Source organism: Rana temporaria, chromosome 3 (genome assembly GCF_905171775.1).
Source record: "Rana temporaria chromosome 3, aRanTem1.1, whole genome shotgun sequence".
Taxonomy (NCBI): Eukaryota; Metazoa; Chordata; class Amphibia; order Anura; family Ranidae; genus Rana; species Rana temporaria.
The window spans coordinates 240,670,693-240,686,294 of NC_053491.1; the positions used below are offsets into that span (position 1 = coordinate 240,670,693).

Here is a 15,602-nt window from a genome sequence, read left to right on the forward strand (position 1 = left end):
ATATTGTACAAAATTATGAAAAATATTTTTTTTTTAAATAATGATTTTTTTAAAATAAAATTAATAAATAATAATAATAAAAAAAAACGACTGACACCACCCACTGCCTTACTGACACTGTCCACTGCTCCACTAACTGACACCATCCACTATCCTACTGACACTAACCTCTGCACTATTAACATGTCCACTGCTCTACTGACACCGCTCACTGCTGTACTGACACCGCTCACTGATCTACTGACACCACTCACTGATCTACTGACACCACTCACTGCTGTACTGACACTGCTCACTGCTGTACTGACACCGCTCACTGCACTACTGACATCTTCCATGTTTGTCAGTCCACTGCTCCACTAACTGACACCATCTGCTATCCTACTGACACTAACCTCAGCGCTATTGACATGTCCACTGCTCTACTGACACTGTCCACTGCTCTAATGACACCACTCACTGCTCTAATGACACCGCTCACTGCTCTAATGACACCACTCACTGCTCTAATGACACCGCTCACTGCTCTACTGGCACTGTCCACTGCTCTAATGACACCGCTCACTGCTCTAATGACACCGCTCACTGCTCTAATGACACCGCTCACTGCTCTACTGACACGGCTCACTGCTCTACTGACACCGCTCACTGCTCTACTGACATCTTCCATGTTTTAATACATTTAGAAAAGCTTTTTTACATTTATTTATAAGAGTGTGTGTGTCTGGGTATGTATGTATGTGTATATACATTAGAGAAAAGAAAGGAGGGCGCACCGACCTAGTGTGATACCGTATAAAAAGGTTTTATTAAATGTATTAAAACAATGGTTATACTCACAAGATGAGTTGTATAACACGCTTTGAAAAAATAGTACAGCTGGTACACAGCAACGCCAGAAGAACGCGGTGACAACACGGATCAAGTGGTATCTGACCGGTGGTATGGCTGACGCGTTTCAGGGGCGTACCCCTTTCCTCAGAGCCTTGGTGATCTGTAGTTGCTCCCTCATAATGAAACCTTCGGATATAACCTGAAAATATCCAAAGGTTTCATTATGAGGGAGCAACTACAGATCACCAAGGCTCTGAGGAAAGGTTTACACCCCTGAAACGCGTCTGCCATACCACTGGTCAGATACCACTTAATCTGTGTTGTCACCGTGTTCTTCTGGTGTTGCTGTGTACCAGCTGTACTATTTTTTCGAAGCGTGTTATACAACTCATCTTGTGAGTATAACCATTGTTTTAATACATTTAATAAAACCCTTTTATACGGTATCACACTAGGTCGGTGCACCCTCCTTTCTTTTCTCTTTTCTAGTCGTATGAATTCCCATGATTCTGAGGAGGGCTGCAAGACCGTTGAATATACCCTGTAATTGGACCGTGTTACCCTATAGCAGGAGATACCAGAGCGCAGGAGAATTTTCTGTTTGCTGTGTATCAGGGGCGGACTGACCATTGGGACTTTCGGCACTGCCTGAGGGCCCCATGCCACTAGGGGGCCCCATCAGGGTTTCCAGGCTCAATAAAACCAGGGACAGTATGTAAAAATCTGTGTTTTTTTTTACATCTGTCCCTGCTATGTCTTAAACCGACATGCTTTTGATGTGAAAATCCTGAGATTTTAGCTGCCCTGCCTCTGCACTGCCTCCTGGCGTAGTGGCCATCTGAAAGCCCAGGGGCCCCATAATCTTCTATTGCCCGGGGGCCCCATGGGTTGTCAGTCCACCCCTGCTGTGTATATACATACACACACCAGCATGTGTCTTTGAGCTTTGTGGGGTGCACACCCAAAAGCAAAAGGCTGCATATACCTATGGTATAAAATATAACAAATACTAAAAGGGAAAAAGACCAATGGCAATATAATGATCTGTAGAGGGTTAAAAAATGATATACAGTCCACGCACCTTAAGCTTCTTCTCTGCCCGAGCCGCCTGCTTACATATTGGATGCCACACTTCAGAGCCTGCATAAAACAGAAATGTCCATTTAACAATAATAATGGCAGGTAATTAGAAGCACTCTGTTAACAGGTACGAGCGAAAAAAAAAAAAAGTAATGACAGCAAAGGAGACCAAGTGGAACCTAGAAGCTAATATAATAAAAAGCAGAATTCGAAAGCGCTTTGTGTGAACCCCCGTATTTTGCCCTATGAAAACACATTTTCATAGATCACTGGCAGTTAATGGGATATTCGGTACACACAGCAGTATTTGAAGGTCACCTTCAACATGATGACGGCTCTCTTGGGAATCCTAGATAATAGCTCTGTCTGAATTCTTTGTACTACTGGCACACAAGGCGTGATGTGGATTTACATCTCCAAGTAACAGCCAGTATACAGCGCTCAGCAAACATGGGAAATTAAAACTCTTGCACTGTGATGGTATTTATTGACAAATGTGGAAACAGTTAACAGTGAAGCCACAGAGGACTGTGCATTGAAATATGCTGTTTGGTGTCTGTTTCCAGGACACTGCTGGGAACGTGGGGAGCATCCAAAGGTGACCAACCCACGCAACTGTACAGGGAATTCAAAATGAATAGCAGACTTTCTAACCTGCAACAGCTTTCACTGATAAAACACATCTGACAGATGGATTTGGAACTTAATAGTCTGTGTACAAAAGGATAGCAATACACTGTTCCCTCAAAATAAAGTGATACTCTAAAATAAGAAATAATTATTATTTTAATTAGCTAGCTCATAGAGACTTGAAAATGAAATGGCCTAAACAAAATGTACAAAATAATTTTTTACATTGGCTGTCTACAGCAAGTTCAGGTGCTCTCCGCTAAAAACATGCTACAATATTTAAATCAAGCCAGCAGAGGGCGCCAACATTGTCTTTTGCAGTGATCCGTAGGGAGTGAAAATGTGCGATGATGTAATCTTTTAGCTGGTTTATAAATACATTACTGACTGCAGCATATATTAGACTCACACATACAACAGTTATTTTGGTGTAATTCATTTGTTGGAAAACATATAGAGATTCTGTAAAGGCTGTTCATAAACAGTAATATTTAATATATAGAGAATTTCCTACATCTAATGCCACGTACACACCATCACTTTATGTGATGAAAAAAACTGACGTTTTTAAAAACGTCAATTTAAATGACCGTGTGTGGGGGAAAACGTCGTTTTATGTCTTGTGAAAAACGACAAAAAAAAATTGAAGCATGCTTCAATTTTTTGTGCCGTTTTTCAAAACGTCGTTTTTTGTTTCACAAAAATTGACCGTGTGTAGCAAAAAACGACGTTTAAAACAACGTTTTTAAACCCGCGCATGCCCAGAAGCTAGTTATGAAGCGAGCTTCAATGGAAAAGAGTGCTGAACGTAACCTCGCTTTGCTAGAGCATTTTGAAAAAACGATGGTGTGTAGGCAACGTCATTTTTTAAAATGAAGTTTCAAAAACGTCGTTTTTTACTTTACAAAAAATGACGTTTTTTTTCATCACATAAAGTGATGGTGTGTACGCGGCATTAGATTTACACCAATACAACACAGAGAATTTGGACACAATAAGTAGGCTTTGCAGGTCTGCCGATCAATGAAATACAATGTCTGCTCAAAAATTATTATCAATCTGTTAAAAAAAATTACATTACACTATGGCGCTATATAATTCCTGTATAGTAATAATAATAATTGGTTATTTCAACAAAAAACTAATTTTAGCAGCCAAACTGAACCCCTAATGGTCAATTACTAGATGCATGTTTATAGCAGAAATTGGGATATTGTTTTATATGAGAAGCTATACATAGTTTAACATCTCCAGGCCTGACAATGGCATAATGGTGTTGTTCTTTGCAAGCAGTGCTGTCTGTATGTATGATGTAATAAATGGGATGGGCACAGACAACCTTTTTTGTGTTGTCAGACACCAGACTGTATAGTTTCTTCTCCCTATTAGAAGACGGTAAGGGTGTTACAGCAGTCTACTAGTTGTCATCGGAACAGCACTCAAGTGGGGACACAGGCAGCAATAATAACTTGATAGAGGATCTAGCCCTTTCATAGTGTAGCAAAGCTTTTCGAGAAGCATAGTGGAAGCTGCCATTACCAATCCACTTCTTGATGCTAGTGGTATGACTAGTATGCTGAGCTCACAAAGGTTTGAATCGCTGACTTGGAACAAGTATTCATATTTGAACAGCAAACCATCCAATTCCTGGGCCTGGTGATCTTCCCTAAAGGAATCAAGATGGATCCCCAAAGGGTGTCTGCTATACTGGACTTGCCGGTACCCTTAGATAAGAAGGGAGTGCAACGCTTCATAGGGTTTGCACATTTTTATAGAAGGTTCATCAAGGGATTTTCTGCAATAATCTTGCCTATTACACAGTTGACCAAGCAGAATTTACGCTTCCACTGGAACCCAGAAGCCCAAAGGACCTTTGATACACTTAAAGAACTTTTTACCTCAACCCCGATTCTTAGTCATCCTGATCTGGCGCTGGCCTACCTACTTGAAGTAGATGCGTCCGAGGTAGCAGTGGGGGCTATCATCTCCCAACGCCAAGGGAACAAAGATCTGATGCTTCCTGTGGGGTTCTTTTCCCGGAAACTCTCCCCTGTGGAGAGGAACTACGATGTGGGTGACCGAGAGCTACTTGCCATCAAGGCCGCATTGGAGGAATGGAGGTATCTTTTGGAAGGCGCTGCACATCCAGTATTAATTTATACCGATCACAAGAATCTGGAGTATCTAAGATCCGCCAAACGATTGAAACCTCGGCAGGCTGGCTGGGCACTATACTTTTCATGCTTTTGTTTCCACATCACTTACCGTCCTGGTTCAAAAAACATCAAGCCAGATGCACTATCACGGATGCATGACAACCCCAAGGACATATCTGTTCCCGACACCATTCTTCCGGCAGGTAATTTTCTACTCCTACAGCCTGACTTGCTCTCTCGAATTAGGGAGACATCCACAGACTCTTCCAAACCTCCCGGTATCACCTTGACACCCAGGGATGGACTTTTCTGGAAAGGGAGGCAAATTTTTGTTCCAGAAAACACTTGAGTAGAAGTCTTGAAGCTCCTTCATGGTCACCCGTTGGCAGGGCACTTTGGAGTCCGCAAAACCCTTGAACTGGTACGTCCTACCTTCTGGTGGCCAGGCTTGGAGGAATTCTGCAAATCATATGTCAACGCATGCCCTATCTGCAATCAGAACAAGACTACAAGGAACCGAGCCTGGGGATTACTAAAACCCCTACCTGTACTGATAGACCATGGAAGATGATTGCCATGGACTTCATAGTAGAGCTTCCATGTTCCAAGGGGTGTACAGCATTTTTTGTGGTCGTTGACCGTCTATCTAAGATGGCCCATTTTCTTCCATTGAAAAGCACTCCATCGGCTGCTGAGACTGCCCGTGTCTTCATCAAGGATATTGTCAGACTCCATGGAGTTCCTTCAAACATCATGTCAGATAGGGGGGTCCAGTTCACATCATGTTTTTGGAGAGCCCTATGTGAGACCTTGAAAATTGAACTTGCCTTTTCCTCAGCTTACCACCCCCAAACCAACGGGCAAACTGAGAGAACAAATCAAACCCTTGAACAGTACATTATATGCTTCACGTCCTTCTCTCAAGACGACTGGGCTTCTCTGCTACCTTTGGCAGAGTTTGCCTAGACAATGCCAACCATTCGGCAACCGTGCAGTCCCCCTTCTTCGCCAATTATGGCTCCAACTTAACGTTTTTACCTGATTTTCTTCCAGAATCCTCAGTCCCGGCGGTGCAGAGCACGGTGGATTTTCTCAGCCGCAACAACCAGGTGTTTCAGGAAGCAGTGACCAAAGCCCAAGCCGACAGCAAGAAAGCCTTCGATAAGAAGAGGAGAGGGGAGCTGAACCTTCAACCGGGTGATCAGGTATGGCTTTCTACTAATAACCTCAGGTTGACTTGTCCTTCCAAGAAGTTGGCACCTAAGTTCATGGGGCCCTTCCCAATAAGAAGAAGGATCAATGAGGTATCTTATGAACGGTCCCTACCTGATTCCCTTAAAGTTCATCTGGTATTTCATGTCTCGTTGTTGAAGCCTGCAGTTCCCGACCCTTTCCTGACAGAGGGGCCAGTCCACCTGAACCCATTTTGGTTGATGGCTGCCAGGAATACGTGGTGGAGGCCATCCTTGACTACAGGAAACGGCAAGGGCAAACTCAATTTCTGGTCAAGTGGAAAGGGTACGGCCCTGAGGACAACTCTTGGGAACCTGAGAGCAATATTCATGCCCAAAGACTGATTTGTGCTTTTTTTTCTGCCCACCCTGAGAAACGAGCCCGACTTGGCATCCGGAGGCTGCCCCTCGGGGGGGGGGGGCAATGTCAGTGATCTGCCAATAGGTCCCAGCATGCGTGCATGTGCACGCATATTACTACACAAGTTCAGCAGCAGCAGCAGCTGCCCATACCTGTGCGCCGGGCACGTGTGCCAGTGTCACGTGCACATGCATGACGGGTGCGCACGCAGCGGGAGCTCACGCGTGCACGTTAGCGCACAATAGGCGCCATTTCTGCCTTAAAAGCCAGCAAGCTGCAGTGTCACTTTGCTGTCTGATCTGCAGGATTGTGCATAGATCCTGTGATCCTGTTGAACCTGTTATCTGTACTGTATTGACCCGGCTCCGTCTGACCATCCGAACCTCTCCAGCCCGACCCTCGGCTTGCTCTGACCTTGCTTTGCCTTATACCTACCGCTGCCAGACTTCCTGCCTGAACCTTGACCACGCTTTAGCCTACGAGATCCTCTGCCTGACTACGAGTTTGACCCGGCCTGCCTGACCCCGCTACTGTCTGATCACGCTGTACTAACCCGGCTTCCTAACTTTGCTCCGGCTGCCGCTGTTCCAGTACCTGTGCCAGCTCCAGAGTCGCTGACCCTCCTCCTCTGCAACAGCCGTCCTCTGCACCAGCCGTTCCTTAAGGACCAGCATCCTGTGCCTGATTACTGTCATCACCCAGGCACTCCTACCCCACTGCGCTCCCAGCCCGCTGCCCCCAATCCAGCGGCTCCTGAGCCAGGGCTGTTAGAGAGGCCTCCTCCTGCAACTAGGCTCTGAATACCAGGTAACGTTCTCGTACATAACAAAAACACTTTTCTTTCCATTCCTTGCAATGTGATGTCACATTACCAAGAACTAGAGATTGCATTGAGGACATATTTGCACTCCACAGTCCAAAGTCACCTCCCTGATACCTCTCTGTTCTACAATGCCTTTGTTAAAAAATGTTGCAGCAAGGTAGAGTGGCTAAGTTGAGGGCAGCAAGGGGAGCTGGTCAGCGGCATTGCAGATGAGCTTGGATTTGTCCCAGAACATTAGAATGATTAAACTGCGGATATCTTATTTTTGATTGCTTGCTTTGCTCTTTGTTAGTAGACAGTGTTGTGCTTTGATTAATCTCTGTAACTGATCACTGTTAATCCTTCAACATTACAATGATGGGACATCATTTTTGCTGCATAATGAGCTCTGTTATGGATCTAAGCTATAGAGAGGAAAAGGTAACATAAAGAAGTGATGTGAGTATAACAGACAGGTTGTGATGGGATAGACGGCAGGAGATGACATTGTGACAGTGTTAAGCAAAGACCCAGTGACAAATGTCCTACCTGTCAGGTACATCTCTTCTCCTTCTGAGAACATCTGCTGGCAACGTACACAGCGGGCACATGTTGGGTGATAGTGCTTTCCTCCTGCCTGAAATAACAGACACCCTTTGGGAATTATGTCACAAGATTCTCTACATTATTCCAGTCACTTTACAATTAACTCAAAGTATTGCACTTGGAACTCCAGGCTAAAATAATATTCAATCTGTGAACTACTTAAGTCACACAGAAAACATTACAAATGTGCTACAGGGAGGGTTAGGGTAAGGCTGAGATTGACAAGAAGGGTTATTTTTATGGGGATACTTAGTTCAAGGGTTAGGGTTACAGGTAGGGTAAAATTACAGACCATGTCAGTATGACGGTAAGCTTTAGAGGAAAGGGCAGGGTTAAGCCCTGTACACACACTCGGTTTTCTCGGCGGTAAAAAGTCTGCTGAGAAAACCCGAGGGGAAAGCCGAGAACCCAGCAGGAAAACTGCCATGGAGCTTTGGCCGGGAATCACGGCCGTGTATGCTCTATCGGCACTGTCTGGCAGTCTTTCCCATAGGAAAGTAGTAGATCTGGCAGAAAAAAAAAAGTTGGGAAACCCGACGGGAAAATAGAGAGCAGATTTTCTATTATCCGGACAGGATTTCCGTCTGTTTTCCTGCCTGGAAAACCAGTCGTGTATACAAGACTTAAAGGTTACAGGGAGGGTTAGTGTGGGGCTTAGGGTTTAAGGAAGGGTTAGCGTAAGAGTAAATATTACAAGGAGGATTAGTGTAAGGTTAAGGGTTAAAGTGGGGGTTAGTGTTAGAAGTAGGGTTAGTGTTATAGGACGGTTAGTGTTATAAGATGGGTTAGTATGTGAGTTCTTGTTATAGGAATTGTTAGTGTTATAGGGAGAGATAGTGTGAAGGTTAGTGCTATAGGAAGAATTTGTTTGTGGGTTAGTGTTATAGGAAGGGTTAGTGTTCTAAGAAGAGTTAACGTAAGGTTTAGTGTTATAGGAAGGGTTAGTGTTAGGGTTAGTGTTATAGAAAGGGAGAGTGTTAAAGAAAGGGTTAGTGTTATAGGAAGGGTTAGTGTTATAGAACGGGAGAGTATTATAGAAAGGGTTAGTGTTATAGGAAGGGTTAGTGTTATAGAAAGGGTTAGGGTTAGTGGTATAGGAAGGAAAACGTGACAGGCTGGATTCCCCGCAGGTATCTGCACCCCCCTCCCCCCCGAAAGGTGCCAAATGTGGCACCCGAGGGGGGGGGGGGAATGAATCCAAAAAGCGGAGGTTCACTTTGTGTGTGAACCTCCGCCTTTAAGAAAACGTTTCTTTTTACCCTTACAAGGGTCATTTACAATTGTGTAATAATTTAATGATGATATGACAGAATTAATGACAGGATATCATTTAAACATTTTATATAGCTATTCATTTCCAACATTGTACAGTATTTATAAACAATACTCACTACAAAAATGTGGCCCTTGCAGCATTACCTGCACAATTTTCCCACATTTGTGTTAATGTGGCTGTAAACCTCAGACATGAAATATAAGCAAAACATATCCCTCTATAATGTGTACTTGTCTCACTTAAAAGCACTAAGTGTCATTTCTGTCTGCTGCTTCGTTCCTCTGCTATCAGCATGAGTCCCTTCTGACATGTTTACCAGACACCAAGAGAAAAAGGTGACAGAGGAGGGATCTCCGGCTGATTGACAGCCTCAGCTTTGTTCCTGTGTGCTTTGTGAAAGGGGGTGAGTCCCTTCCCTCCAATCAGCTCTCAGAGCTCTCCTTACTGATGTACCTTCAGCTCTCCACCCTCTGCTTTTCAGAGCTGAGAGATGTAAATTCTGCACTTTGAATTGCTGTAGGGGAAAGCCGGCTCTAAATACATAGGTACAACTTATGTATGAGGATTTGTTTCATCTCTGTGTATCTGAGGTCAGTCACTTCATTGGATTTATGGAAGGGTTTACAACCACTTTAGGCATGACTGATGTATAGGAGAGTTTTGCTATAGGGGCAGCTCAATGCACAACATAAAGCCCCAGATTAAAATCAGAACTAGTACACATGTAGGCTATAGGCCCCACCATAGTAGTTTAACTGCAAAATGTTCTGTGTTTAAAAAAAAACATAACTCACATGCTGTTAAAGTCAATCTTTCTGGCTATAAGCTCGAAATACTTCCCATTCACACTCAATTATTAAAGGAAATTTATATTCTCAATGTAGTGTTTTACAGCCAAATTAAATTTTAGATATTAAGAATATAACACAGGCATGATTTTTTACTCGCGTCTTTTCCTTTCAATTTATCTGCTTTAGGAAAAACTTTTTTTTTTTAATGCCACTTTAATCCTTATGTTATGTATAATGAGTACATTTTGTGCTTTGTGTGATCAATGTTTTTTTTTATTGCAAAAGTCTAAAACTGCAGAGGGTTATTTCTATCTAAAGAATACAGGATATTAAAAAAAAAAAAAGCCTAGAGTCTACTTTGTCCTGCTGGTAAAAACAAAAGCCAATGGCAATAAACATGTAAACTCAAGCAATTCGTTAACAAAATAAGCTGAAAAAAACTACAACGCAGCATCAGCAGACTCATTTGCTGTATGATGATAATTTTGTATCTTTCAAAAGAACGGCTAAATGCTTTTGACATCCATTGCAAGAAATAAGATTAGTCATTATCATGAATCATTTGCAATTTAACTAACTGCTGAGCCTGTAAAGATGTGTTTTGGCGTTCAGGTGCTCCTAGGCATTGACAACAATTTCGGCTGGATTAGGCAATGATCTTATGTCTATGGATATCCTCAGGCAAACCTAAAAGACTGTTAACAGGGAGGAAAAGCAATCAGGAAGGTTAGAAACCATTCTGATGATACCCCCTCCAAAAAAGGTGTGACTCAAACTATCTGCAGAAATAGAAGCCATGCCCCAAATGACTTCTCTGTGGACTAAACAGGAATGCTTATGCAAAGTAATGGCGTTTAAGTACAACGTTGGGCCCGCCGTTCCTGTTAGATTGCTTATGACCATTTTTAAAGGGCTCCACGCATGGTGATAGTGGAAAAACCAAAAGAGGAAAAGGTACCCCCCGAGAGGTACCTTTTCCTCTTTTGGTTTTTCCACTAACAATATTTTGGGATGTTGGTAACGCACAAATGAGACCATTCAAAGTTCTCCACGGTGGTTCTTCTTTTATAATCCACGCATGGTGATGGTTGTGGTTAAACAAACCTGAGCTTCACTGCTTAAAGGGATACAATCACAATTTATCCTTTCTCAGGCGAAAATACTTATCTCTTGGCCACCTGAAAACCCAAGCATTTGGGTTTATTCCTACATAAATTTACAACATGTCATCCCAATGAGTGCCTTAAGACCAGGGATGGACTGGCCATTGGGACTACAGGGAGTTTCCTGGTGGGTCGATGGTTCAGTGGGCTGGCTTCAGTGACAGCGGACCGCCGCCCCCTCCGCTTCTCTGTCTCTCCCTTCCCACAGCGCTCACCTGGGGGGAACAGAGAAGCAGGGGGAGGACCAGAGGAGCAGGGGGGATGACAGGGGAGCATGGGTGAGGGGACAGACAGCCGACTCAACAGCTATGGCCTGGGAGTTTCTCACTTCTGCCTAATCTTGTCCCATAAGGGGGGGGGCACCAAACTGATCCTTTCCCCCGGGTGAAATAATGTCTAGCTTCCCCACTGGTACTGCCTATAAAAGTACCAGTACCAGACGTTCTACTCTAATAAAGTAGAACGGCTAGTGGCTAGTGAAGGGGGATAGGGGGCTTGGGTGACCGAAGGGGGGGGGGGTGCGGGAGTTGTCCGGCCGCCATGGGAGAGACCTGTCAAAGTGGGCCAGTCTAGATGAAGTCCAGGGCCAAATTTTTGTCCCAGTCCAGCCCTGCTTAAGACTGTCTGCCTCCAGGACGATCACTCACTTGTGAACGCTGCATTAGCGATTACATGCGAGTGCTTTCAATGGGGGCTGTCTCCCACATCTAATCGCGGGAACCCCTGCTGGGGTTGACGCATCTAATCGAAGTGTGGGTGCATTTGCAGGTGTGAATGCACCCTTAGATATGCAAGCACATTTCAACTTCCTCACGCTAAATACCCATCTGCTGGTAACCAGAAATTTCCAGCCAACAACTTTATTTATTTGGATAATAATGATTTTTCAAGGCAATGTAGAGGCAAATGAATTGTGTACTTTAGAAAGCAAAAATATTTGACAGCTGCCAATCATTAGGCAGTAATCAAGTTATACAGTAATGTGAAAATGCAAGAACATTTCAGGAAAGTGTTTGAATTTTTCAACACATTCAAACAGTTTAACAATAGATTTTTATTTGTAAAGTGCCTATAGATAAGGTTGATTTGCATGAAAACATTTTTATTCAACCAAAATATCAATAGATGTAATATTGTACATGTACAGTGTAAGTAAAACAAGTGCTCCCTTGGACTTAGAACAGGGATCCTCAAACTACGGCCCTCCAGCTGTTGCGGAACTACACATCCCATGAGGCATTGTAAAACTCTGACATTCACAGACATGACTAGGCATGATGGGAATTGTAGTTCCCGAACAACTGGAGGGCCATAGTTTGAAGACCCATGACTTAGAAGATGGTATTGCTCCCTTTAGTAGAAATAACCTCTTGCCAAACTTTGCACAACTGCCCACCAGTCCCTCACATTGACAGAGCCTAATCTGAATAAGAGAGCTACAACGAGCTATAACTAGTGACAGAAGTATTACACCTACAAATAGTATGTAAAAATAGGCTGAACAAATATTTCTATTGCTTGGCACAGAGGTGTCCAGCTTGGACCAACATAAGTATGTATGTGCCATGGCTGTGGGATCCCTGTGAAAGCTGGAAATCAATGTAGCAGGGGTGGGAAACCTGCGGCCCGCGGGCCGCTTGCGGCCCGCGAAATCATTTAATCCGGCCCCCCATGCGATTGTAAAACACCGCCGCCGATTGTCACTATGGAGCGGAGTAAATGTATTGCTAAACACACTGACAATGAATGGATGATCATGGCGATCATTCATTCATTGTCCGTGTGTTTAGAAATACATTTACTCCGCTCCTGCGGCCCGCCCCTGTTAGCCGGCGCCAGCCTCCAGCCAATAGCATTAACTCCGCTCCTGCGGCCCGCCCCTGTTAGCTGGCGCCAGCCTCCAGCCATTGCACTGCAGCTAAGATGCTTCCCTAGGTACAGCCCCGCCCGGCGGCGTGACGTCACTCACGGCGGGCGGGGATCACCAGTCATGCTGGCTGGGATGGCACTGATGGGAGGAGCATAGAGAGGACGAGCCAGCGCCACCGACGAGGAACCATTTCCAGCAGCAAGTAAGGCAGCCAGACAGCATCATGAAATACAGCGAATTTTTTTAATATGCAGCATAGCGGCGGGGGGAGGGGGGTAAATGTCCTGCACAGTGCACAGAACATTAATACATAAGTTACCATGACCAGTGCAGGACATTTACCCCCCCCCCCCCCCCACATGCTGCATATTAAAAAGATCATATTCATCATATTTACATTTAATAATGATGAATATGATCTTTTTAATATGCAGCATGTCGTGGGGGGGGGGGGGTAAATGTCCTTCACTGGTCATGGTAACTTATGTATTAATGTTCTGTGCACTGTGCAGGACATTTACCCCCCTCCCCCCGCCGCTATGCTGCATATTAAAAAAATCACAGACAGTCATCAAAGTTAATAATCCTCAGACTGCATCATTCTGTATGCAGTCTGAAGATTATTAACGGTGATGACTGTCTGTGATTTTTTTAATATTCAGCATGGCGGCGGGGGGAGGGGGTAAATGTCCTACCTACACAGTTGCACTGGTCATAGTAACTCATGTATTAATGTCCTGCACTGTGAGTTACCATGACCAGTGCAGGACATTTACCCCCTCCCCCCCATGCTGCATATTAAAAAAAAATCACAATGTCATTAGGGGTTAGTTCTTATCTTTATTCAGCAGTTCTGAGTCCCGACAATCTAATCTCCCCACATCCTCTTCTATACAGATACCCTGGCTGAGTAATGTAATTGCCGAGAACCTCTGCACAAGGATTACTCCGCCTGAGCCCGAAAACCATCAAATAGTCCCTGCAGAGTAATCCTTGTGCTGCTGATCCCGGCAATTACATTACTCAGTGTATCTGTATAGAAGAGGACATTGGGGCTCAGATTAAATTGTCCGAACTGCTGTATAAGGATAAGAACTTTCCCCTACCAACTTTAACTACTAGTGTTCCTCCACCAGCTAAGCCACAGTACAGTTTGAATCATGTGTCCGGGTAGAAGGCGGAAGGAGACCCGGACACATGATTCAAACCCCTTACTGTCCGGGTCAATCCCGTACAGGTGGCAACCCTAGGTAAATGTCCTGAACTGGTCAATGGTCATGGTAACTCATGTATTAATGTCCTGCACAGTGCAGGGTGCTGTGTAGTGTAAAGGGTCCAGTGATGCAGGGTGCTGTGTAATATAAAGGGGTCCAGAGGTGCAAGGTGCTGTGTAATGTAAAGGGGTCCAGATGTGCAAGGTGCTGTGTAATGTAAAGGGGAACAGTGATGCAGGGTGCTGTGTAATATAAAGGGGTCCAGTGATGCAGGGTGCTGTGTAATGTAAAGGGGTCCAGTGATGCAGGGTGCTGTGTAATGTAAAGGGGTCCAGAGGTGCAAGGTGCTGTGTAATGTAAAGGGGTCCAGTGATGCAGGGTGCTTTGTAATGTAAAGGGGTCCAGTGATGCAGGGTGCTGTGCAATGTAAAGGGGTCCAGATGTTCAAGGTGCTGTGAAATGTAAAGGGGAACAGTGATGCAGGGTGCTGTGTAATGTAAATGGGTCCAGTGATGCAGGGTGCTGTGTAATGTAAAGGGGTCCAGAGGTGCAGGGTGCTGTGTAATGTAAAGGGGTCCAGTGATGCAGGGTGCTGTGTAATGTAAAGGGGTCCAGTGATGCAGGGTGCTGTGTAATGTAAAGGGGTCCAGTGATGCAGGGTGCTGTGTAATGTAAAGGGGTCCAGAGGTGCAGGGTGCTGTGTAATGTAAAGGGGTCCAGTGGTGCAGGGTGCTGTGTAGTGTAAAGGGTCCAGTGATGCAGGGTGCTGTGTAATGTAAAGGGGTCCAGAGGTGCAGGGTGCTGTGTAATGTAAAGGGGTCCAGAGGTGCAAGGTGCTGTGTAATGTAAAGGGGTCCAGAGGTGCAAGGTGCTGTGTAATGTAAAGGGGTCCAGAGGTGCAAGGTGCTGTGTAATGTAAAGGGGTCCAGTGATGCAGGGTGCTGTGTAATGTAAAGGGGTCCAGAGGTGCAAGGTGCTGTGTAATGTAAAGGGGTCCAGTGATGCAGGGTGCTGTGTAATGTAAAGGGGTCCAGAGGTGCAAGGTGCTGTGTAATGTAAAGGGGTCCAGAGGTGCAAGGTGCTGTGTAATATAAAGGGGTCCAGTGATGCAGGGGGGGGACACGTTTAATCCCCGCTATAACAGGCTAATTTTTAAGTTGATCATTTTGTACGGCCCCCGAATGATGTTACAAAAATCCAAATGGCCCTCGGCAGAAAAAAGGTTCCCCACCCCTGTAGTATGTACCACTACTACAATGATTTCCACCAGCTTCCATGTCCCATACTGAGTGTCTGCCCTGCTCCATTGTGAACATCGGAGGTCACCCTCTTGGCACAGGCTCCATTCAGGGAACACTCAATGAATGCAAAGAATTCTCTGATTGGATGATGTGAAGAGGTGAGGTGGTGACAACACGATCTCCACCTTATACAATCAGAGAAGAGTTTTACATTGAGAAAATGCAAAGTATTCTCTGAAGGGCACCTGTGCTGAATGAGTGACCTCCTGTGCTCACCATTCAAGCAGAGCAGCTGCTCGGCACAAGACTCAGAAGCCAGTGGTAATCACTGTAGTACTGGCATCTA

General features: G+C 44.8%; 1 protein-coding gene across 2 annotated transcripts in view; it reads right to left on the reverse strand.

The window, feature by feature from the left end:
* The window catches only part of ABLIM3 (actin binding LIM protein family member 3), a 349,775-nt gene that overhangs the window by 71,590 nt on the left and 262,583 nt on the right, over positions 1-15,602 (reverse strand). For both annotated transcript variants that reach the window (XM_040344529.1, XM_040344528.1), the window contains 2 exons: positions 7,645-7,732; positions 1,916-1,974 (listed from right to left, as the gene is read on the reverse strand). In XM_040344529.1, coding sequence (XP_040200463.1) covers positions 1,916-1,974; positions 7,645-7,732 — 147 coding nt within the window. The remainder of the gene's footprint in view (positions 1-1,915; positions 1,975-7,644; positions 7,733-15,602) is intronic.